Here is a 26293-nt window from a genome sequence, read left to right as displayed (position 1 = left end):
TCTATCTGGGTCAGATATAAACCAAGTTTAGGTGGAGTTCATTTTCGTTAGGCTAGAATCATGGCGGTGGTCAACGACGGTCCAGGCGTGGGATTTCTCTCGTGGAAATATGCACATTATTTTTTCCTTTGGTAGGTGGCACAGTGCACTTGTGGCAAGTAAGCAAGCTAGAAGACTGGCACTCTTGCTGGGTATCCAGTTAGCAACACATTAACAAGAGAAGTCTGAGTAAAACCAAAGTTACTTTACCTAGTAACTAGTTACTTTGAAAGTAACGAGTAACTTGAAGTAACTGAGTTACTTTTGATGAAAGTAACTAGTAATGTAACTAAGTTACTAATTTAAAGTAACTTACCCAACACTGGTCCTAATACACACCCAGGCCAGAGGATTTGTTTTCCCACTGAGATTTGACGTGTTTGTTAACATTATTTTAGCGGCGTTCATTCGGACTGCAGCAGATACTGAAACCTTATAATGAGGAGATATACGTGCTTTAGGAATGCATTCAAAATATTTTTAAAAACAATAAAGTGATAGTGAAAGTTTGGAGAGTCGGGGAGATAGTACCTTCGTTTGACACTCTACCTCTCGTTACTTTGCTGTGTTAGTATCATGTTAGAACACAATATATGGTGAATTTATTTTATTTATTTATTTATTTATTTGAAAGAAAACACCTAAAAGGAAACTGGGAGAGATTAAAATAAAGTTTAATCTAGGAATTGTTACGCAAAGGATTTCATCAGATTCATGTAATCTGTTTGGTGTCGAAGCAAATAAACGTTTCTTTCGTTCCCTGTGCCCACTAAGATCTGAACCAGATTCCCTTGGCAACAGTTACTAGGGACTGTAGCGCGGGATCCGCACTATGAAGTGACGTATCTTTACCAGGTGGTGGCAGTAACGCTCCGCCAAAAACCTCTACGAAGAAGAAGTCCTGCTCTAGGGTTTGTTTGTACGGCCCACACTCAACACCAATTGGTGGCGGTAAGCAAAACATTTCGCTGTTTGCCAACCGCCAATAAATACTGATAAAGAGAAGAAGAAGAAGTCCTGCTCTCTTATTGGTTCAATAGACGATCTTCGGTCACGCTGATGTATCATTTGGATTTTTAAGCTCAGCGGTGCAACATGCATCCTATCGTTCGACTAGGAACACCAGCTTTAGTCATTACATGAGACAAAGTAGGTACGAACATAGAATAACAAGATTCCTATGAGTTCATAAAAGTATTTTATCCTCCGGGCAGTTCTTAGAGCACATGACGACAGTTTAGCAGTTTAATTGAATCGGTCTGGGTTGCTAAGCTAACACGAAGTGAACATTGTAGCGGTAAACTGAAGGTAGGTTAGTTAAACTGGCTTTATGTATGGCTACCCCACAGGGTGGGTGCATTGTTTCTATGGAAACTCAGTTTCGCGTCAGCTAACACCATTTTATCACTTAACGTAATCAAACTAGACTTATAAGTAGGCTAATGTGAAGCTAAACTGAAGCGGCATGTCAGCTCACACGTGAATTCTCCACGCTTTCTCTGACAGTCGTCACTATGACAAAAGTCAGCAGCGACAGCCGTGAATATGGGACGTTATAGTTTACTTCAAGCTAGCCAACTCCCCACGTTCGGTCTTGCTGATCTATAGGACATCGCCACAGTGTTCTATATGCCCTTAATATTACCTGAAGCATGTTAGCCGTAGTACACGTTACGTAAAGGCACCCAAAATTAAAAATGCATACGGAATACAACAATCTGCCCCCATTATGGCTGGGCTATGTGTTCAACGGCCGTCATCTCAAATATAACATATAATTGGAACACAATCTGACAGAAAATATGGGGGAAAACCCAAAACAACTGCAATTAAGTGAGTTAACCACCAACACAGATATATTCTTCCAGTCACCCAATGCTATTCTTCAAAGATTAAACCATAAAGATGCAATATTTCTAAGTAGTTTAATCTCAATCTAAAACTTGTTCTGTAATTTAAGCAACCTAAAATGTTCACAACCCAGTTTTTCAGTGATACAAAAATTTGGATTACCTGTGACATTGTATGTGCCTACTGCAGTAAAATGGCTTGAATATGTGCAAATACTAAGTGATGATAATATGAAAGGATTTTCATAATAATTAATAATAACTGACTGTGCTTTTTTCTCTTGTGCTTACAGTATTAGGGCTGAGAGTGGACAGTTTCATTTCCTGTAACGTGACTGAGGATGATATGATGGCTGTGGGGGATCCCATTCTCCTGTCAAGTCCTGATACCTTAGTGTGAATAATCTGGTGCAGCCACATTTCTTCCTGCAGCAGTATATGAGAAAATGACGGAAAAACACCTCCTGATGAACCAGAGACTTAAGATTCATCTTGAATTACGTATACTTCACACCTGAAAACATCTAAACCTGCAGCACAACCACAAGTCAATGTTTTCCTGCTTACCTCCAGCCCAGATGAGAGGCCCAGACATTTGCCATGGAAGTAGTGGTTACTGTTGGTCTGGCTTTATCAAGAACTGGTTATCTGTTTAGTTGGAGTTGACCTTGAAAATCACCAACTTTGGGTCAGCAAGAGGAGGAGGAGCTTTCAGCCATTCATTTATTAGTTTTCTCAACTGTCAAATTGTTTACTGTGATCACCCAAAACTCTGCCACAAAACCAGCCTTTAGAAATAAGGACGACATCGCTGGTTTTTACCATGCCAACCAACCAGTCCTCCCCCTGGGGTGGAGGGAAGCTTGTGGCTTGTTCTAGTGCAGATCATCCCAACACCACAACCCCTGTAAGTGCACAAGCCAAGACAGTTAGAGTCACAAAAGTGCCTTATAGTTATGTCTCCTTTGAGCTATCCAGGAAGAATGACCAAGCCAAGTCACCGGTGGTTGCTGTTTGTGAAAAAGGCGATGGCACCTTCACCGCTGTGTCAGATGGAATTCTAACCCCAAACAAACTGCTGGTACCAGGGCTGAAGCAGACTGGCTGCAGCCTAACACAGGCCAGTAACAAGATGGAAAACCAGGTTGGCCTTAATGTCCAGCTGCCAGATACCATGCCAAAATCTACATCGTCTGAGAGCTCTCAGTCTGCAAACATTTCAGCAGTGGAGAGTCATCAGGCTGCCACAGGCGATGCACTTATGGGACTGGGGGCAGTGTCTCATCAAGATCTGCTGATTATAGGGAAGCAGGCTTCCCAGCACACCAAGAAGCTGACGGTGAGTGCTTTTCCAGCACTGATCATTTCTAGGAATGTTTTGGGTTGCAACCAATTGCTCAGGCCATTGTTTAAACGACTGTGTAGTCTACAGCTGCCTTTATATTTTAGCATGTCCTCTGACAGAACCTCTGAACAGCTGTATAGCACTGTAAAACATGGATATGGTTATCAGCAGAGTTTCCTGTGCAATGGCTGCATGTTTGTGGGTAAAGCCCATTTGGAACACGCTTTGTCCTGTACATTGTATTCTGTGGAGAGTTGTGTGTTGTACAAGTTGTATGTTGGGTCTTTTAATAATTTTGAAGGTATTTAAATATATTTTGTATACAAAAGTATTTTTGAGTGGGCTGATGGAAAGAACTCATTTTGCAGCTGGAAGTGAAGTTGAGTTATCAGTAGTGAGCAATAACTTGTACACTGTAGATAATAATTAAATGCAGGTGTAATAATAATTACCATGATTTAAAAATCATTTTAGCCACGTCTAAGCTCACTTGACTGGGATTTAATATGTGGCACACTTCAACTAATGTAATTCAAGGAATCAATAATTCCATTATTTGATATGTTCTTGCACTAAAACAAGATTCCTGTTGTGAATAATATGTTCCAGATTTTAGACGTTTAAAGTTGTTATGATGCTTAATGCTCGAACTCACGAAAGCCAACTTTTATTTCTACTTTTCCACACAGTGCTTGTTGTAGGTGCAGCCACAACAACCATCATGGTTTGTTTTTCCATAAATATGTTTGACATGTTCAAGTCTAGTGATTTAAACCAATCATTGTGTAGGGCTGTATTAGGGATCAGTAAAAGCAAATAGTTCATTATAGGCAAAACCGTAATTTAGCCACCTTCAGAAATATACCTATAATTTTAGGTTTATGCAAGTCTGTCTGATATTGTTTTGTTTTCTCCGCAGTGTGAGGCTGCAGACTGTTTCTCTTTGCCACCCGTGCCTGACATGTGCCTTAGTCTTTGTCAACATCAGGGGCCAGCTGTGGAGAAGGATGCTTCCAGCCTCGACAGCACAAACGCTGAGATGAGAAGCACAGGAGGAGAAGCAAAACCTACACAGAGGAGTTATTCAATCCCACCAGCAGCAAAATACGGTCAGACACACAACAGCAGCACAACTTTGTTTGACATTTCTTTTGACTGTCAGCTCCTTGTGAAAGGTGTTCCTCTCACAGTTTTAGGAGCAACTGCAATCACCAAGTCCCAAAAAAGAGCATCACTAGATCTAACCAAGCAGATCCCATGTAGTGTGCTGGGAAGAACCCAGCCCACATGCAAACGTATCAGTTCCTTTCCAAACAGTCCCACGCCACCTTTGAAATGTGCCAGTGACTCAGAAAAGCCACCTCCACCAGACGCTGCTGCAGGTAATCAGAACTTTTTGTTTGCTTGTGCTACACCCATATTAATGGAACCCAGGACGTGGAGATTGTCTGGGTATAGATATGAATATGAGATAACAAACTAATTTAAAGGTACAGTTGTTTTTTGAGTTTTATTAATAGAACAGCAAAGACTATTGTACTCATAAATGGTAAGATCAACTGCATCTTCCAGCTAATTGACTGATTTTCATAAACTTTAATTAATCCATTGAACACTCATATGAGCAGGCACCGGTTTGTGGGAGATGGAGGATGGTTTGGACCTCAGACTGTGGAGATATGGAGTTGGCATTGGTTGCAAAATCTCTGTGCATTGAGATTTTTCCCCAGTGGTGACAAGCCTTATTTTTTCCAGTGAGGTAGATGTCACTCCACACCGTCACGCTGCTAAGGCTGTTGTTACCCTGTTGATGCAGCAATCAGCTTAGCGTTCTCCACGTCTTCTCTGCACAATGAACTCTATGATCTAACTGCACTAGACCCAATCTGAACATAATGTTTCTCCGTATGTTAGGATTTCAGTGCACATATTGCAGCACAGCAGTGCAGATGGGCCTGGCAGTGAAGTGCAGTTAAATCAGCTAGCTATGGTTGTCGAGAAGCTGATTCTGAAAGTTTCCTTGAAAGGACATTTTTCCATCAAAGGTTGTTGTGAGTTTGTTTGTTAAAATGGTTTTATTCTGGCAGAAAGAGCAAGTAAAATAAACTAAAGGTCTGGAGGCCGGGCAAAAAAGATGGAAGCAGTCTGAGCCGGCCATGCAATAGGCTGTAGGAACATCTTTTCTCCCGTAATGGAAAAGTTAAACTAGCAAACAAAGCTGCGAAACAAAGTGTCTTTGAATGGCAAAGATGCAGAAATGTGTGCGTATAGTACAGAGCCATGGCTCAGTGTCTAAATAAGCATTTATAATTCTAAACTGGTTTGAGTTGCTGCTCAATACAGACAAGCCAAGGAGCTGACCTCCCAGCCCATTGTTCATCAGTGGGCTAGTTTTAGTCATTGTGCAGATGTCCTGTTTATAAGGTTGGAAACCTGCAGTCAGCTGAGACAGTCACCTGGATGATGACAACTCGTTTCTCCCACTGATGCTACGCCCAGATGAACAGAATCAACCTTTGGGAAGCCCAAGCAAAATGTTGGACTTTTAACTCTGTGTCTGGGATCCTTATACAAGTCAACACAGCAGCATAGGTCGTGTTTTACACAGGCTGTCTTTGGTTAATACAAAGGGTTAGGGTTGACACTGCTAGCATAACGGACAGGCTTTTGACGGAGCTCCCACACAAACGCAAAGCAGGAGATGAAGCATCACTGAATATGTTTCCAAACCAACTTCATTTTGAGCCAAACACTAGAAAATATGGTGAGGCAGACCTTCCCTTTGGCTTCACCTGCACAAGTGTGGAGGTAGGTCTCCCTGCAGGATTGGGTTTCCCTGCGTCGGGAGCAGCGCTGGGCTGTTCAAATCACGGGCAAACAGAATCCCACATTCTTGATTTTTAGTTCACAAACACTTCTTATAAAGACTAACTACTCCTGACATGTTGGAGATGTTTGGGGGGGGGGTTTTCTTCTAAAACAAAGGGGGGCCTAGCAAAAAAAGTTTGGGAACCACTGGGTTAATATGTTTCCACCCACTGTTCTTTGTTTCAAATGTTGCAAAAAAAAAAGTCACAAATTTTTAAAAACACATACTCGGTCAACCGTACCCAGCATTATGAGTCTTTAGATATATTTTCATTCTCAATAATTGAATATCCTTATTGAAACAAAGGAGGCCTTTTTATTTATTTATTCATTTGTTTGTATGTTTTTCTTTTAATTTAAAGATTTTTAATGGGCCCCAGTTTTGTATTTACAGTACTGTGTAGTTATGTAGCACAATCCTGTAGTTCACATGCAGATGTTTCCTCCTGTCCTGCAGGAGCCATGGTGGGCTCAATGACCAATCAGATTTCAGCCATTCGCCTCACAAGACAGGGACAGCCAGCCTCCACATCAGATTTCTTTCCATCCCTTTCCTCTCCTTCACCGACACAGGAATCCCTGCTTGAAGAGACTCCCCCTCCGCCTGGGTGAGAATCAGCTACATCACATTTCAGGTTTCCCTCCTTCACATCTTTCCTTTAGTGATTACACTTGATTTTGCTCAGCCCAGAGCATGCTGCACAGGCGGATGTAGAAGAAGAGGAGCTGGCTGATGAGCTTGCCTGCAGTGATGACGGTGAGACGTTTAAGTAAACTCTATCATACTTGTGCTGTAGTTAATCAGCTGGTCAGTTTTTTGTTGATGATATTATGACATGTTGTATAATTATGTAATAATATAGTACTGATGAGAACATTGTTATTTGTTGTTGAGTCAGACAGCTCCTCCATCACTGGCACTTCATCCGGAGGGTGCATCACTCTCCCCTCCTGGTAAGACATGCAGTAACCATACACACACCATCACTGGTTTATTTACTGTGACCTTCATAGAACAAAAATTCTTCCAATTCCAAATATGGTTCTTTGTCAATTGAAAGGGAAGTAAAAGTAAAAAAACAACAAAAAACACGCAAACATGCTGCACAGGCACATTTACTTAAGCGATATTTAAAACCTAACATAAACACATTCTTCAGCACATCCTTTTTATCAGTGCGCTCACTTAAAATGTGAACCTGTTGCCACAAGCGTGGCAGCAGCATTGTGGTACAACACTGTAGACGTAGCAGTGGTGTCAGAACGAAGGCTCGTCTCATGTTTGCCAAAGCACATCTTGAGTTTTGGGAAAATATTCTGTGAACTGACAAGTTTGCATTCCTCATTACACCCATCTCATAAGAACACCATCATACCAACAGTCAGATATAGTGGTGGTCATGTGATGGTGTGTTGCTGCTCTGCTGCTTCAGGACCTGGAGGTCTTGCAGTAACTGATGAAACCATGAATTCTGCCCACTTTTGCTAGCCAGCCTTTGTGCTTGATCTCTGCACTTTTTGGTAGCGTGTTTATCAGCATTTATCAGAGTAAACAGGTGTTGTAATCCTCCTTGTGAGCCAGCCGTGACACTGGCATCCAGTGTAGTTACGTAGGAGGATAAAGATCCAAAACACCAGCTCTCTGAATCACTGAAGAAAATAAATAAATGCATCACAATAATGGTTTTGCAGTCAAAGTGTGTTCTTAAATCCAATTAGCACTTTTTATTTACTTGGGTTATCTTTGTCTAATATTACAATTTGTTTGATGATCTGAAACATGCAAGTGTGACAAGGATGCAAAAAAATAAAAGGAAAACTGATGACATAAATAAAATGTAAGCACCAAAACAGTCTATGCAAGTTTTTCCTGAGAAACTTTAAGTAATAATTTATTTAATACTAGTTTATCAACAGTAATGATTGCTTTTATCTCATCTGCTGACACAATTTTGTCATTTATAAAATGAAACTGAATTAGAAGAATCCCCGGTAGAAATGATTCCTCTTCTGCTTAAAGCCGTCCTTCACCACCTAGTCTAAAGAAACTGTCCAAACTCCAGCCTCCTCTCCTAACTGGAATACCTGAAGTAGAGGAGACGAGAGCAGATTCCAGACGGGTTGTTGCAGAAATCCTGTTAATTCCGAAGTATTTCAACTTTTTCCTGCAGCTGGCTGTTACTGATTTATTAAGAGTCGCAACATTAGTGGCTGTAGCTCCAGCACCTGCTTCCCATGTTATGCTGCTCCGCCACAGCAGTTATTTGGGACACATATGAGACTGTATACCACCACAATTACAGCAGTTCCAGTACTTCAGTAACCTGTGCTTTTACTCTGACCTTCAGCTAGCTTTTTTACCATTTTCCATACCATACCAGCTTTATTTATAAAGCACTTTACCCACTTTAATTTCCATCAGAAACCTTTAAAGATTTGAACGTTCCTTTCAGGGCCTGGTGCTTTCTGATTGTTCTCCTAAAGTAGTGTCAAATGTCCCTCTGTCCATCAGAGCTTGTGAACTCTTTCAGTTCAAAGGGGCAGACAGCTGGAGAGTGGTGGAAAGGTCTGCAGCATTGTGCATCATATTGTTATCCTCTGTTATGGCGTGAACAGTAGAACTGCCTACCAAAGACTAGGAACTGATTCTCTGTAAAACCACTCTGGATCAGGACTGCTATTGTCACATTTGTTCCTTTTAACCCATCCAGCTGATTGGTTTGTGTTGATCTAAATAGACTGGCACTCTAAATAAAATAACACCCCTCCCTGAAAGCTAAAGCTCCCGTCAAGCTTACCTGTCATCACTGGAAGAAGATCTCTGCTTCCTATGACTGTCATGTGAGTGTTCTGGCATGTTTGTCTGATCAGGTTGACTGTTTATCATTTAACTTGTCATTTTGAAGTAGGGCTGTTCGATACAACGATATATATCGGATGACGATATAAAAACATCGTTTCATTTTACGCTATCGTTTGTTTCGTGGTGTCGCAAAATAAACTGTTTACAGCAATATTTTTCATGTTCTGATGTCACTGTAGTTATTATTAATTTCTTAAAGTTCTCTCTTTCTCTTATATTTAATATAACCACACTACGGACGGACAAGCGCCTGTTTTTATGCGTTGTCGTTAGCAACAACGGCGGTAACACCACGGCGTGTCCGCTTGTTTATTTTTCACATAAACCTTTCACAATAAAGCTCAAGATCCTGTTGAGACTTTTCAAAATAAACTGAATCACGTGAAAGATGCAGATTATTTACGGATGAGAAGCAAAAAAGAGCCGCCAGGTGCTAAAAAATAAACCTTAGACTAAAACGTTAGAACAGGCTTCTCCCCGCAGCACGCCGTGTAAGAAATACTCACAAAGGAAACGGCGCCGTTACAACTTATGTCTAAAAATCTATCGTTTCATGCATCGTTAAAACACTCGACTCACCTACACGACGCCCAGCAGGAAACACTTCACCTGCCCGAGATTCACAGACTTTACAGAAAATGTTACATTTGTGTGATTTATATCGTTATCGGACGATAGATGTCTTATATCGGGATATGAGATTTTGGTCATATCGCACAGCCCTATTTTGAACCGCCTTTGAAATACTGTCCTATGAGATGGTGTATTTGCTTGCTCTCTATGAGCAGAGGAGACTTGACATTACAACTGTGAACCAGATGCCAGCGTCTCGTAGTTAGAAGTTGGCAAACGTAACTCTAACCATGAGATGTGGGCATAGGGATGATGTTCATTACTTTGTCTTTCTGTCAGCATCGAGGAGCCAATGTCGTTGGAACCAGGAGACAGTCAAGAGGAGCAACCAGCACTAGTTCCCAGTCTGTTTCCCCGTATCCCTCCGACCCTCTACTTCAGCACCGCCAATGAGAAAGGTCAGAGTTGTAACTGTAATATAAGAAGTTTACTATCACAGATCAATGATCTTCAGTTATTTATGTGTCTCTGCAACACCCTGTAACTTCTTGATTTATATCTTTACAACACGTCCACATGATCTCATTTATGGCTTTTTTCATTTTGGGGTCACCAAACGTTTGGTTCCACAGCCTCAGTCGCTGCCGGGGCTAAAACAGCATGGAAAATAGCTGAATCGTTTAGATATGTTTAAGAAGTATTTTTAGACTCCACTGTTACTGCGTTGCAGATATTTACAATGCTTGTTTGTCTAAAAAATGTTTGCTCTTAGCTGGAAGATTGCACTTCTGGTTAATTTACCACTGAATTTGCACTGAATCGGTCTAATTTGTGACTTGTTAGCTAATCAAAAAGTAGTCGAAAAAGTTTAACCCAGATGAATATTTATTTATTTATATATATATATATATATATATATATATATATATATATATATATATATATATATATATATATATATATATATATATATATATATATATATAATTTTTTTTTTTTTTTTTTTTTTTTTTTTTTTTTTTTTTTTTTTTTTTTTAAAGACCTATTTGAAGACTGTAATCACATTTTTTTTTCAATAATCAAATTTGTGGCACTTTATGCTGTGTTTAACATGATATACACACAACATCAGATCAGCCTCTGAAGTCATGTTAGCAGTGAGAGCTTTTCTGTCATGTTAACATCCACACACCTGTACAGAATGCACACCTGACCGCTCGACAGATGCTGACCTTCTGTGTCAGCTGACAAACCGGGAACATCAGTGGTTTGAGCAGCTGTCACCTGTTAGTTATGTTACTAGGTTTGTGTCCATTTGCATAACTATTTTCCAGCACAGAGTGAGGGACACCTACGCAGTCGTACTTGCATGCAGCTCTCATAAAAACCAGCAGCACATAGCTTTGGATGGCACTGTGCATAGGTCAGATGCTGATGGGTGAATTCAGGCCTGGAACAGAAAAGGAGCTTAGAAAACAGGATGAGAAGGAAAGAGTGGCTGCACTGTTCAGCGCTTTGTTTGTCATAACACGTGTCTGAAGTCCCAACATCAGCACGAGCAGGAGAAGCCCACAGACATGTTGTTAGTGACTCTGTCCCCTGGTGACCGTAAACTGCTACAACACGTGAAGATCGGTCTGCAAAGCTGGCTGTGTGCTGGAGGACCAACCATGCTCCAGCCTTTACAGTCCATCAAGCTTTTTTACAACTTCAGTAAGAGGGACACAGACAAGCCACCCAAATCCACACACCACCTGAACTATGCTGTCTGTCATTCATACCTACAGCCATGCAACACCACCAGAAACCAACCAGTATTGCCAAGAAAGAAACTTTGAAAGATCTGCATTAGTTTCTCCATACTTGTAGGTTGCTGGTTAGTGTGACCGATACCACAAGTCTTTATGGTGTGGTTGTAACAGAGCACTCCAGACAAGTGCATAATACCAGCAGTCTCCAAAGTAGGGCTGCCACAAACGATTATTTTGATAGTCGACTAATCAGATCATCATCCATTGGACGTAAAACGTACAGCTGCTTGCACCAGCAGCATCTGCTCTTATATAACGATCATTAGCTTACAGCTCGATGTGTTTAAGGTATGTGCTAACTAACAATAAAGACAAGATGATAGTTTGCAGATTTGCAGATTGTCTCGGTGGAGTTTAATAAACTCGGCCGTCTGCTCCTTCATATGTAAAATATAACAGGACACTGGAGTAAACTCCCAACCATCTCACACTTCTGATGATCAGCTGTCTGCTTGACGTTTATTCAGCTGTGTAAAAACTAGAACTTTAATCTCAGCCAAACAGATTTACTCAGGAACAAATAAAACACTGGAAAAAGCCAAACAATCAAATGTTTAAGTTATCTGAGTGACTTATGTATCATGTTTAACCTGAGTAGCCAAAGACCACAGGGGTTTGAAAATGATGTTCCAGGAGTTCGCTGCTCTCGCCGGCTCTAGTGACCCTTGACCTCCCTGTCTGCTATCGAGCTGGTGGGTAACGGATGTCTCTGAAAACGTTGGAGCACTTTTGGAAAAATGTGATTACTTGATGAACCGAGCAGATATTTGAAGTTTACACAGCTACAGTCTCACCTGAAAATATCTTAAACGTTTATTTTGTGACCCAGAAAGATTAATAAGAGTGATATTAAAACTAAGCAGCTGCTGCCATTGTTGGAAACTGGAATTGGCAGGGCCGCGCTATGAATTCTGGGATATGGTGGGTCACGAAGGATACACCCGACCCATCCTCCAGATCTGGGGAAAAGGAGGACGCATTTGACAGCCGAATTTGGACAGGCTTCGTCGCGTCACTGTAATCGGCCTTCAAATGCGGCCTCAGGACGATGCGGCCCCTGAATTTGGACAGAAGGCGTTTAACGGCAGCTGGCATCCTTCTTAGATGCAGTGCTGCCACCTTCTGTTTCAGTCCCTTACTACACTCTTAAATCCTACTGCAGGATCTTACAAAGCTTCAAACGACGCGTCGACTGTTAAAATAGTCGTGGCTACTTCAGAGCCTACATTAATGCTGCTGGGTAAGATAAAACCCATGACAGAGGTTTACTCATCAATCAAACGTGGTGCATTGTTACAAGAGTAATATTCAGTGATCTGTAGATTTCTGGTCTATCACAGTATGTAGACCATTGTATGTGCCCAGAAAACTCCAGCATACATCTGTAGAGCCCACCCTCAGATAATGAGGATAACCCAGGCAGAGAACAATCCTCTGGGGGGCGCTCTCACTTAGTTTGAGCTCTCTCTGCAGTAGAGTAGCACTTCCTGTTCCTCTCAGAACAAACAGAGCACACTCTCCTGCCTCTGTACCCTCTTAACAGAGAAAACTATTTCCTGTCTGATCATTTCCTGATAACATTTACAATAATTGATTACACAGCAGTGGGGAGTGGACTTTATCACAGTAGATGTCTTTCTGAAAGCGCTGTAACTAAGTTTAAGAATATAATCCACCCACTGTTATTATCTTCAATGCCCTGTACCAACACAGAGCAGAGCAGCTGCCTGAACGTGTTGATTATTATGTTAATATTTTCACTTCTTCACTGTATACACCTCTGGATACTGTATTTTACAGCATGTGTTACCTGTTAAAAGAATGAATCGGTGTTCTTTGCAGTGGAACTGCTTCCTGCAGAGCAAAGGCGACTGTTAAAATGGAAGATGAGCACCGTAACTCCTAATATTGTCAAGCAAACCATCGGCAGATCACACTTCAGAGTCACAAAGAGTAAGTTGTTACATGTCGCTACATGTCACACACAGATATTGCTGAAACTGGTTCTTTGAAAGTCTCTGGGATTAGCTGTGACAAGATTGCTTTTTTCTAAAACGATTTGTGTACAGTTAAAAAGCAGTTTTTCCTTCCCACTGTCGCTGAGTGCTTGCTCATAGGGGTCATATGATTGTTGAGGTTAGTGTATATCTATGGGGGCAACAAAAACATTAGATGGTGAAGAATTTCAGTCTAATATTTAAAGGCTAAGATAAAAAGGTAACTCCTGACCCTGGCTGATAAACACGTGTTGTCACATAGAAAGCCATGACTGGCTGGGCTGCTGGGGACACCACATGAAGTCACCTGGCTTCAAAGCTCTTGGAGAACACCAGAAGGTCAGCACCTGCACATGGACTACTCTTGATAGTACGCTGAGAAAGTCCAGATTTTGACTGTACTTTTGTGTATTTGTGTGTCCCAGCTGAACCATTTTCCAGGAACATTTCAGATTGGGAGAAAGGACCGGCTGTGGAGGAACCTATCCAAGATGCAAGTCCGCTTCGGCAAACAAGAGTTCAGTTTTTTCCCCCAGACCTTTGTTCTTCCTCAAGACATCAAGCTGCTCCGCAAAGCCTGGGAGGAAGGGGGCACCAAACAAAAATGGATCATCAAACCTGTACGTTCAGGTCATAGAGTGTAACTTTATCAGAGGTGGAAAGAGTACTAAAATATTTTACTCAAGTAAAAGTACTATTACTTTGCTGAAATTTTACTCAAGTACAAGTAAAATTACCTGTCTAAAAATGTACTCAAGTAAAAGTAAAAAGTAGCTCATTTAAAATTTACTCAGAGTAAAAGTTACATAGTTACTTTTTTGTCAGCAGGAGGACAGCCTCTTCTGAGTAGTGCGAAACAGACAATGGGATAAATCTCAAAGTAGTTGTTTTTTAATTAAAAGAAAAACTTTACAAATTAAAGCGCAGTGGCAGTTAAACTGCAAGTCTACACATCAAAATGGATAATGGTCACCAAACCAACCAATTCTTTTACATGAGAATGTGTTCTAATGTCAAATAAGAGAACAAGTACTGAATTGAGCTGTACGGCAGCTGCTATAAAAATGTGTTTTCATTTTTTATACTTGGCCCTGCTCTGTTAATTTTGAGGAGCAATTCAATTCAATAAAACTTTATTGATCCTGAAGGTTGACCCCGAAGGAAATTGGGTTAAGGATGCCGACCTTTGCCAGCGCCGACTTACCCTCCGACCATACATACATTACACAAACATCACATGGGGAAGACGAGTCAGAGAGGTATAACAATGGAAAATGCACCACACGAGGAAAGATAAGGAGAAAAAAATAACTCCCCCCAGACTGAGCTCCAACAGGGAGATCAGTTTGAGAACAAAAAAATCACCTCTGCACATGTGTGAACAAATGTGGGTTAAGTAAGAAAGTAGCCGCTTCTGTCTTCTGTCTAATTTAACTATTTTTTTTAAAAAGAAATTATTATTATTAACAAACAGGAAAAATGTAAGTAAACTTACCTCTACATGCTTGCGCAGGTTTGATGTGAAATTTTTAAAAGCTGCTAAGTCGGTCTCTCTGGGCAAACACAGCTTACACTGCATAATAAAGCTGCTGCCTTTCTTGCACTTGAAGCCAAAATGGTCCCTTAAATACGGCCAGGGGTTCACATCCGTTTCTTCGAGTTCAGGGTCAGCAGAATTCGACGGGGTTTCTTTTTTCGCTGGATCCATACTGCCGATGTCAGACTCCATCTTTATCCTGACCCAACGCTAATTTGTTCTACTACCCATCATTCCCTGCAGTATTTCCGAAGCGCAATGTTGTTGTTTTTTTTGTTTGTTCTTTTAATTTACTCAGTAACGGGTGTGATTGAAAATGTAGCGAAGTACAATACTTTTTAAAAAATATACTTAAGTAAAAGTAAAATTACCGACTTGAAAAATGACTTTAAAAAGTACAAATACACAAAAAAACTACTCAATTACAGTAACGCAAGTAAATGTAATTCTTTACTTTCCACCTTTGAATTTTATGTACTGAAAATCTGCAGGCACGTCTGTGATTGTAATAGACAGCACACTATCTGCCAGATTTACTTAGCAGGGATAGTAGCATAAAAAACATACACAGCACACATTCATGCAGGAGCTTCCAGTTCATTTCATCGACTAAAGGAAACTAGCTGCTCAGATGGAGCGAGTAATCTAATAACAGAAATTTCACTGTCTTTGTGGAAACAACAGTTCAGATGAACTTCCCATTACAGCTGAGATGGTTTGTTGTTGTGGAGGTGGAAGCAGCTGGTTTATTAAAGTCACAAACACCTACGGGGCAACAAACATGTGCAACAATACAACTGTCTGACGCACATTAGCTTTATTTCCTTAAGATAATTAAATATGTTATGTTATAGATTAGAAACTAGAGACAGGTTGAACTATGGAAAAAACAAAGTGTCATTGTACAGCTCTGTGTGTTGGCACTGTTAACACACAGAGGCTTCCTGTAGTCTGAGTAAAACCACTGTGTGGATCCACCTGCACATATTACACATGATTTGTATATGAATCGAGTAAAATGTGTTTTATTTATGTTTTAGTTTATTGTTATTACTTGTTTCCTCTCTTTTTTTTCTTCCATAGCCCGCATCAGCCAGAGGAATAGGCATTCAGGTTATTCACAAGTGGAGTCAGATGCCTCGTAAAAGACCTCTACTTGTTCAGAAGTGAGTAATCCTTTAATAGTTTAGAGCTCAGCAGCCTAAGTAACTCAGTGTTGCTGCATTAACATGCTCTAACTGGATGTTTGCAGGTATCTAGATAAGCCCTACCTCATCAGTGGGAACAAGTTTGACTTGCGGCTCTACGTCTATGTGACATCTTACAACCCACTCAGAGTCTACATGTTCTCAGACGGACTGGTTCGATTTGCTAGCTGCAAGTGAGTTTTCCACCACGTTGATCGTGCCACTTAATTTCACATGGGATGCATATGAATGAGATTCAGTTATCACCCCTCCATGCCTCTAGGTATTCGTCTTCCATGAAGACTCTGAGTAATAAGTTCATGCACCTGACCAACTACAGTGTCAACAAGAAGAACTCTGAGTACCAGACCAACAGTGATTACAAGGCCTGCCAGGGGCACAAATGGTAACACAGAGAATCGAGCTGAAGTGTGAATTGTAGAGAATGTGACCTTTTGACCTTTGGACACAGATGTAGGCGGCTTTTCAATGCTGTGCCAGGCTTTTTTGTCTGAGCTCTCCTCGCTGCACAGCATACGCCGTGTTGTTAAGCTTTTTTGAATGAGCCCGTTTCTACTCCTCGTCCGTTCTCTGGCTGTAGCGTTTTGGACCAGTGGACAGCTTATCAAGGGGCTTTTAGTATAACCTGATAAGGAAATGCAACAGTGTAGTGTAGAATGTCTTTGCTGTTTCTGTATGTATGACTTGGGAGGATATTACTTTGTGTTTTCAGGGCTCTGAAGGCCTTGTGGCAGTACCTCGGGTCAAAGGGAGTCAATACCACCCTGATATGGGAGAAGATTAAAGACATCGTGATCAAAACTATCATAGCGTAAGTTTGCCTGCTCAGTGACTGGCTGCAGAGATCAGTTTGTTTGTATTATATCTTTTAGCTAAAACCATCTGCATCCGTAAACTACTCGTGCAACAGACAGACTCGCAGACAGATTCCCACCCATTGTTTAACTGTTCGAGCTCAAAGGTTCTTTTCCCAGTTTTGATTGCTTCACAGCTGAGTCCCTATCTAGAGTAAATATTGGTATTTGATTTGAATCTTTGTTTTTATTTTTATAGCCTGTGATATTTCTTTAGATGTGTATTTCAATGCAGAAATTGTGATATCTTTCCACTGAGGAACATGTCCTTAAAAATGCTCTAAAAGGTGCTAACCTCACAAACATGCTGCACCTTTAAAGCTAAAAAGGTTGTTAAAAGAAAAGACCCCTGTATGTATTTCTGAAGATTAAACTGTGCATTAGGACAAGGATTAAGATGCTGAAATCAGCTTCCTCCCTCCCGTGTCGTGGCCAGGTCAGAGCCGTATGTTAACAGCCTGATGAAGCTGCACGTTCGGACACCTTACAGCTGCCACGAGCTGTTTGGCTTCGACATCCTGCTGGACGAGAATCTCAAACCCTGGATTCTAGAAGTGAACATATCGCCTAGGTAACAAATGCCCACATTAAAATAACACATTTCTTTAAAAAAAAAAAGTTACCTTTAACTACATCTGTAACTCTGATCCAGCCTTCACTCCAACACGGGGCTCGATGTTTCCATAAAGGGTCAGATGATCAAAGATCTCCTGAACTTGGCTGGCTTTCGTATTCCTTCAAGAGAAGATGTGGTTACCCCCTGCAGCAGTGCATCCAGCTCCACCAGCAGGTAACAATAAGACACTACCCCTCTGGGTTTTTAGCTGCAGCCTCAGAAATGACCTCGTCATGAACATGCGTGCACTTGTTTGTTTGTAGTTTGTGCGCAGGGAATGGAGAGAGGCCCAAAGTGGATCTGTCTGCTGATGAGAAGGTCAAAAGAGCCTTTTATCTGAAACAGGGTGAAGCTAACCGGGTACACACACACACACACACACACAGGTTTACACAGTGACTTTAATAGTTTAACAGGAAGCGTAAGTGCATACAGCTACAGGTTTTTTGGTTATTATTATTTATTAATTGGTTGCTTGTGGTGGAAACAAGCACTGATTTCATTGTTAGCAATAACACAAAGAAGCAGTTATGACCTTGTGCCCTTCATTTTCTCTCTCTCAGGACTTGATGCACACGGTGTTGGATGTTTTGACTCCAGAGGAAATCCGGGTTCTGGCAGAGAGTGAAGATGAGCTGAACCGTCGAGGAGAGTTCGAGCGCGTTTTCCCATCACCATCATCATCTCGCTACCTTCGCTTCTTTGAGTGTCCAAGATACCTCAACATCTTACTGGATGAGTGGGAGCAGAAGTACTGGAACAACAGGGCGAAATGTATGTGCACTGCTGCTTTGAAATAAGATAACGGTCACCTGACTGATGTTAACTTTTCTTTTAGGTTTTGCAGTTCTTGATAACTGTAACTTTATCAAAACACTGTCAGATTCTGTAGTTTTCTCTGATCCCTTTCCCCATTTGGAACAGGATTGATATGTTTAGCTGTCTGTCTGAGTGATGTCCAAAAATGAAGCAGGCAGTATAGATATTTGGGAGAAAACGCCCACCCCCTTAGAGCCTGCGTCTGCTTCCAGACCACCGAAGAAACAACCATAAATCAGTAACTATTTCAGCATCTTCCACATCTGCACCAAAGAGTAAATCAGTGAAATGTGGATTGTTAAACATCAGGTCATGAGCTAATAATTGATGAACCTCACAGAAACCTGGTGATAGCAGGATGATTATGTCGGATTACATGAATCTATATCCCACAGTATTTGTCTTTCTAAAGTGCTGTAACTAAGTTTAAGGATATAATTCACCCACTGTTATCCTCTTCAATGCGCTGTACCATCACAGCACAGAAACAGCTTTAGTGAAGGTTACAGATGATCTTCTTATGGCCTCTGACAGTGGACTCACCTCTGTGCTTGTCCTGCTGGACCTAAACACGCAAATCAGTCCGTGCATGATTGCATTGCTCCGCCCATCAAATGGTCTGTGCATATATCGCCTATCGTCGGTTATTGGACTGATGAATTTTTACATATCACCCATCCCTCGTGTGTATGGTGGTAAAAACCATTCTGGCAAAATGAACTAATAATAACATCAAACAAACATAGAAAAAGTATTGCAGCTCATGCGACTCATGATTGTTATCTGTTATTTCTGATTTATTTATTTTAAGCTGTCGGTACTCCAGTGGGCTGGGGGGCACTAACCTTGTAGTATGGTTTGTTCATCTCCTGCTGGTCCATGTGCAACTTCACTGTTATGTATTCAGCTGGACTGCTGTGACTTTGGCGTGTAGCCACAGAGGGAAGGGAAAACAGTGAAACTGCAGCTCAGGTTTGCTTTGTCTTACGTGCAGGTATCAGCCTACTGAGACCTCTCTGCCAGCAAGGAGTCCATCTGGGAACCAGTGACCCTGCTCACATGGTGAGAAACTGCAGAACAATGAAAGGAAAACATAAAACTAGAAGAGAAAGTGGCTCCTTTAAAATGCTGAAATCAGTCTGTCTTTGTAGTGGTGTAAGTACAGCTACAGCTCCAGGTTTGAACACAACAGACAGGACGTGGTTAGCCCTTCCAGAGCCAGGTACAGGGTTTATTCCAGTAATACACCTATCATATGGAAGTTAGAGTAATAAAGGATGTGGGTTTATTGCACACCGGTCTCTAAGTGAACTCTGCTGCCCTCTCCTGTGTTGTCCTTCAGGGTGGTGGTCAGCCATCAGCTCTGGTCTCAACGCAACAGCAGTATTGACGAGGATCACCAGCAGTGCCTGGATCACCAGCAGTGCCTCGGCCCGGCCTCACCCACAGCCTGCTGTCCCAGCAGTCGGCCTAACTCTGATGATCTGATTTCCTAACCCAGAATACACTGAAAGCTCAGGGTCTGTTTCTTCCCATCCTCTAACCAGTGCTGTCATTTAGCCCTCACCAATCACCAGAAACAGCAAACAAACTGTTGGAGGGAGGGAGTGGATTTTTAGGGTTTAACCCCCTATTTTGTCTCGTTTTAAACTAAAGATTAATAATATATCATTTGTTAAGCATCTCGAAGGTGAGGTGATGAGTAATGGCACAGCACTGTAATTCTTGTGTCTTTAAAAATGACTGTTGGTTTTTAAAAAGAGTCACAAACATCTGTGTGGGAGCTGTTTGTGTGTCACTGCTAACTTTGGGGGTTTCTCTGGGTGAAGGTGTTACTTGGTGTTTGACAGAATCTTGTTCTGATGATAGTGACTTACAGGGTGCTTGATGATCAAATATTTACTAAATGGCCTATGATGTGCAAATTGATGGTATTAAAATTTGAGCAGTTTGACTTGAACTTGCAAAACGGACTGTCCTTTACACACAGTGTTTCATGGAGGCTGCCAAGTGCAAGTAAAGCACCAGAATCTAGGTAACAGGTAGAGATGGGTATTGTTTAGGTTTTATCCGATACCGGTGCCAAATCGGTACTTTTGAAATGGTGCCGGTGCTTAAACGGTGCTCGAACCGGTGCTTAAACAATGGAGAACACAAACTTTGTCTAAAAACCTCTCATGTTTTCATTTTTAGCAGTCTCTTTTTTTCTGCAAAATGATAAGGACCGTCCAGCCCCACACACGGGGCGATCCGCGCTAACTCACTAATGGAGATTTACCACACCCGCAGTAGATGTGCTCGGTGTGAGGTCTCGCAGCAAGCTGTCAAATATGGTGCATTTCTCGGCTTTTAACAAAACGCTATGCGTCACCAGGTGTTTCATCGGATTCGAGGTGTTACCTCCTTTGACAGTATCACAGTATCAGCTTAAAGCACTTGTTGCAGGCTGCTGAGTTTGCATCTTTTGCTGTGAAGTACAGCCAGACTTTGACCGCTTCGCCTTGGGCATTTTTACTCTGTAGCTCTGCTCTAAAACAACGTACGTACCTGGGCCCGCCTACTATCCTCGGAAAGGTAAAATGATTGGCTGGAATCCAAAGTGTGTGACATCTCAGGGAAAAAAAGCACCGAAATGTGCGCTGCTTTTCGGTCTGGTTACTACCGTTTATGTCAGAACCACCGGTACCCATCCGTAGTAATAGGTAACCATAGCTTCTTTGAACACAGTGCATCTCCCAATACTTTGTGTTTCTATGAGTTACACTTGCATTGCTCTCTGTTAGATTCAAAGACTGTTTGTTCCCCCAAACACGGCGAGTGCAGTGTTAGACTGAGCCAAAGAGCCACAGTAAACATGAATGGGGTAAACTGGACAGAGCTGAGTTGTTGTTGGTAGGAAGTTCCTCATTTTCAGGAGAAAAAAAAGCTGCTGATGTTCTTTTAAGGTGATTTTGATTCAAGAATAAACTGATAAAAATGTTTTGGTACATCTTCTGTTAAAACTGAAAAATATCACAAGCAACGCTATTGCAACAGTGTTGTAGCTGCCAGATGTTTGTCACTACTGCATAATTATTTTCAGTTCTCTTCGTCATAGCAGGAACTTTAAAGGAGACGTGTTTGATTCTTGAACTGTACTTGGGAGACATCCTCTGCTGGGTGGCAGATGAACAAATTGATGTTGGCAGGAGAGAGAAGACGAATATGCCCAAAGTGCATTTTCTTACATTTAAGAAGCAGTTGAAGGTTCAAGTCCAAAAACGGCTGCCGTGTCTCTTTGCTGCCTCGGGAGATCCAAACGAACAAAAGCCCCACAGCCAGACGGTTCATGTTTTTTATTATGTGTGATAAACCTTCTCCACGGTACAGTGTGGGCAGTAAAAGACAAAACACAAATATGTGATGCTAATTATGACAAATCCGTCTTACAGGTAACAATGAATCTAGCCTTTGAAGCAGTTTAAAGAGTTTTGGCTCAAAGGGAGCACTTTACTGCATTATTTGAAACCACAATATGAATGTCTGACAAACACAGAATGAACTGACTGGTTCCTATATAGTGCTTTTCTACTCTGCTTGAACACTCAAAGCACTTACACCTACATTCATGCAAATAGTTGTTTCTATTCCTAAGGGCTTTCTAAGACTGACACTCTGGACACATCAGGAGCAACTTGTGGTTCGGTATCCTGTCCAAGGATGGTGTGCATACTGGAAGGATCGAACCATCGACCTTCCAGATTAGTATACGACATGCTCTAACTCCTGAGCACAGTGTGACAATGACAATAGCAACAAATCTGAAAGAAAAGTCATGAAGTTTGGGGTTTTTCTTTGCCCCAACCAGGCTTTGTGTAAAATCGGTCAGTACAGGTAAGAGGTGTTGGTTTGGGTCTTTCCCTTTTTTTTGTCACTTACTCTGATTTGATGAATATTAAATTAAAGAGAGTTGGGCTGCTTATAAATAGTAGCTTCTTTTTCACTTGGTGCCTTTTGAGAAGCAGCCTGCATTCAGCAGATCTAACAAACAAATGTTTTCTGGTGTTTGTTTCTCCATGGAAATTAACGGGGACATAATTTCGGTAGTTTGGAACTAGCAGTTTTGTGGTGCTACTCTTTTATTGGAGGAAATGAGTGAGGGCGCCTCCATTAGTGGGGGTGGGAAAAAACGTAGTTTTAGATATGAATTTATACAGATTAACTACATGTTCCAGTCACTATACAGTGGATCAAATAAGGTTCCTGTGAGTACTATGGGAGCCATAATCTGGAACAAGAAAGAACATAATTTCACCATAAACCAGCCATGACCAGTTGCTCCCCACAAGATTTCAGACAGAGAAGTGAAAATTCTCAGAAGAGTTGTCCAAGTGCTGAGGACCAAAACTACAAAAGGAGCTGGAATCATCAGGTGCAATGGTTTCAAAGAAAACAATAAGAGATGCACACCATGGCCTGTATGCACGCTCGCCATGCAAGACTCCATTGCTAAAGAAAAAGTATGTTGAGCATTAAAAGTTTGCTGAATAACAATAGACGCCTGTGAAATACTGGGAGAATATAGCCTGAGACCAAAACTGAACTCTGGAAGCCATTATACACACCATGTTTGGAGGTCAAAGGGCACTGCATATCATCTCAATATACCATACTAACAATAAAGGCTTGGCTCTCGACGGAGGCGGTCACATCTTCCTCTCTCCCTCCCTTATCTTTCCTGTTTGGCTTCTTTTGTCTCGTCTGCTCTAACTCAGCGACTCGCTCCGTCTTGTTCTCTAAAATCAAGAAATTCTGGATTTGATCAACTAGTCTCTTAACGCGACTGACATCTTCTTCTCACCGAGAAGACCGGGGGAGCCTGAATGTCCTGCAGGAATGTTGGCTGCTGCATACACAATGGACGGCTGGGGGTTGGCGGGTCTTGTGCCTGGCAACACTCGATGGAGGACGTTGAAGACATCTACCTATTTGGAACCATGATAACGGGGTTCCTGCTGATTGGAGCTGGCATAGCCCTGGCTTATCTACGACTAATGAAAGCGGTTACAGCTGCCCAAAAAGGTTGACCGGCATGACTGATGCAGTGAGTACTCAGACTGTGCTTATTGAACGCACTATAGATAAAATCATGGAGAAGCTCACGACTCTGCAATGGGAAATCAATAGACCTGGGACCAGTGATGGACAGTAGATCAACTGCAAAATTGGGATGCATCTTCACACGGCCTCCCCTCACCAGCTGGAAGCTCCAGAGCCGAAGCTGGAACAACAAATCCTTCCAGATTAAAGACGGTGTGTGACTCTGCCCTATCCTCCTACTTCCTCAAGGTCACCTGTGTTGGCTGGGGGATTGTTGACTTTTGCTTAAAACTAGGTGAAAGGGAACTCTCTCGAGTTGGATACAGGATACACGCACGCATACACATGTACTCAGACAGATATACAATAACCTCCCCCCTCCAACGGCTTCGAACTTCCACCCAATGCAGTCAGGCGAGTCTGTGTCCAGGGCCAGGGTCCGGCTGCAGGACCGGATGGCTGTTGTCTACGTCGCCTCTCTCCCAAACCCCACCCATCGCAAGTCCCGTGTTTTTTATGTTGTAAGGTGTGAAGACTCATGTGCTTCATTGAGGGTTTTGTTCCCAAACTGCTCTCCCCTGAGGAGCTCAGTCTGGGTGGAGTTTTTTTCCCTCCTCTCCCCTCATGTATTGTGTATTTCATTGTTTTTCTTACCCTCCTACCTCTCCGACCTGTCTTACCAACGTCATGTTTGTGCCTGTATTTACGGTCGGAAGGGGGCCTGTTTCACTGCATTCAATTCAATTTTATTTATATAGCGCCAAATCACAACAGCAGTCGCCTTAAGACGCTTTGTAGTGAACAGTAGATGCATGTACGTGTTTCATTACTAGTGACAATCAGTCAGTCAATGCTTGTGGGCTGTCGTTCAGCATATGGAACTGTCACGCTTCATGTAACTCAAGAAAAGGTGAATAGGAAAATGCACTGAGACATTCGTAATAAAAAAATCTGTCAGGATTTCAGGATCAAACATAGACATGTATATAATTCCCTTCTCACCCTGGGGTGATCTTTATCCTTCAGGCCTCTCTACCAGAGGCCTGTGCAGTATCTTTGCTGTTCCTCGGACTGCGCCCTTCTACAGGAGAACTACTGCACTGCAAGTGCCCTGACTTCACTATATTATACTAGCACATCAAGTGGAAGTGTCTTTTTTAGTCACTGCGTAAAAGAACTAATAATGAAAAAACAAGGAAAACTACATAAATATGAATAAGAATCAGTGTTACTGTTACTGGCATTGACTGATCTGCAATGATGATTTTTATATTATATATAAATTTTTTCGTTCGTTCTGCTCTAAGAAGTCATAGCACTCCAATGCTATGCTATGTATTTTTCTAAGTGGTTTATGAGAATGGATTATGCCACCACCCAGTGAAATTATTGCAGCTCACCTTCTGGGTTGTCACGAGTTTTGACCCACTTCAGATCAACTCTATTCAAACATAAATTACCAACAGTGGGATTCTGGCATTTAAAAAGAAATGGCTCATCTCATTTAACGTGGTTAAGTTTGAGCATCTCTCCACAGATGTGTTCTGATGCTCACCTTTATTCACTTTTTGCAGACATAGATTTTACAGATTTGCTGTTTTTTAGTTTAATCACATTGTGTTTGTTCTTCTGTCCAATCACTGCAGCTTCTATGCGTTTTCAGGGCGCTGACAACTTTTCTTTGCAACTGTGATACTCCAACAACATTTTAAAAGGACTCTGTAAATAGCTGTAAACTATTAATATGTGAGGTCTCCTGTAACCAGCAGCACAGCCTGTTTGGACACCTGCAGTTATTATTAGCACGACGTTGTACAAGCTGGCTGTGAATCTGAATTACAATGTAAACTGGATTCAGAGAATGATCTACATGTTTGAGCTGTGTTAACACCTGAGAAGAAGTGCTGAATCTGTGTGCGTTTGCCAACAGTTTCTTCATTTTTAGTCAACAAACTGCAGAGTTTATTTTGTTATGTTTTGTTGGAAATTAAGAGAGAACACATGGTTTCAGGTTTCAAAGGGTTTTTTGGCAAAGTTTAAATCTTTTCTGTAAAAATGTGAATGTTGACTATGTGTTTAGTGATGTTAGAGGCTGCATGTAAACTGACTACGGTGCAAAGTAGGAGATGGTTTACTAGATTTATAAATAGTTACTGGCCCAGTAAACTTTGAATGTCTCCCACAGTAGTACCAGCAAAGTCTTAAAGCTGTACTGAGCACTTCTTTCTTCCTGTAACACAGAAGTATAAAGTTCAGCTATCCTGGGAGAAGTTAAATGCACCTCATTAAAAGCCCTACATCAAAGTTGGTTATTAAAAATGTAAGCTAAAATATGAACATTTCCACACTTAAAATCAAAGTAATATTAGCTAATGAAGGTTGATTCTGCTCATCCAAGTCAAGATTAGCAGAATCAGCCTCTGGGATTTACTTACCTGGATGATTGAGCATCAAGACACATATTAGCTAATATCACTAGCAGCTGTTTCACAAGAATTGGAAACAAAACTAAAAGTAATGTAAAATTCTTTAAGAGTAAAAATGACACTTTGGACAGAGAAGTTATGTCTACTGTTAAAACATGTCTGATGATCTGATAGCTAATCTTAAAAACACACAAATAGTTCATGACATTGAAGCTAACGAATGTGCTGAAGTGCGCTGGTTGCTACCGTAGCTGGATGTTGTCATTGCTGTATCACCCACTGGTTCTCGAGTCTGCACTCAAGAACCAGTATAAATGTTGGCACTTTGGCTGTTTTCATGGAGCCAGAGGTGGAGGAGAGGATGGATTATTGGATATGCAGACATCTCGTACATACAAACTGCTTATT

General features: G+C 41.5%; 1 protein-coding gene across 7 annotated transcripts; it reads left to right on the top strand.

Moving 5' to 3' along the window:
• The first annotated feature begins 1028 nt into the window (after positions 1-1028).
• ttll4 (tubulin tyrosine ligase-like family, member 4) lies at positions 1029-20340 on the top strand. Of its 7 annotated transcripts, XM_080903123.1 has the most exons (22): positions 1037-1347; positions 2183-3228; positions 4154-4343; positions 4425-4616; positions 6560-6710; positions 6789-6859; positions 7002-7056; positions 9878-9996; positions 13192-13302; positions 13609-13685; positions 13772-13966; positions 15967-16049; positions 16136-16264; positions 16354-16476; positions 16804-16902; positions 17382-17516; positions 17598-17735; positions 17825-17921; positions 18125-18335; positions 19375-19442; positions 19532-19602; positions 19723-20340. In XM_080903123.1, exons 2-22 carry the CDS (start codon positions 2713-2715, stop codon positions 19874-19876), a joined length of 2985 nt encoding a protein of 994 aa, XP_080759249.1. In that variant the 5' UTR covers positions 1037-1347; positions 2183-2712; the 3' UTR covers positions 19877-20340. The 7 variants fall into 7 exon arrangements, with proteins under 7 accessions (XP_080759250.1, XP_080759246.1, XP_080759247.1 ...); XM_080903120.1 differs by having other exon boundaries at positions 1035-1188; positions 4154-4616; XM_080903121.1 differs by having other exon boundaries at positions 1036-1192; positions 4154-4616.
• The last annotated feature ends 5953 nt before the right edge of the window (positions 20341-26293 follow it).

This window comes from Rhamphochromis sp. 'chilingali', assembly GCF_963969265.1.
Source record: "Rhamphochromis sp. 'chilingali' genome assembly, chromosome: 14".
NCBI lineage: Eukaryota > Metazoa > Chordata > Actinopteri > Cichliformes > Cichlidae > Rhamphochromis > Rhamphochromis sp. 'chilingali'.
This window is presented reverse-complemented; position numbering and strand designations above follow the sequence as displayed.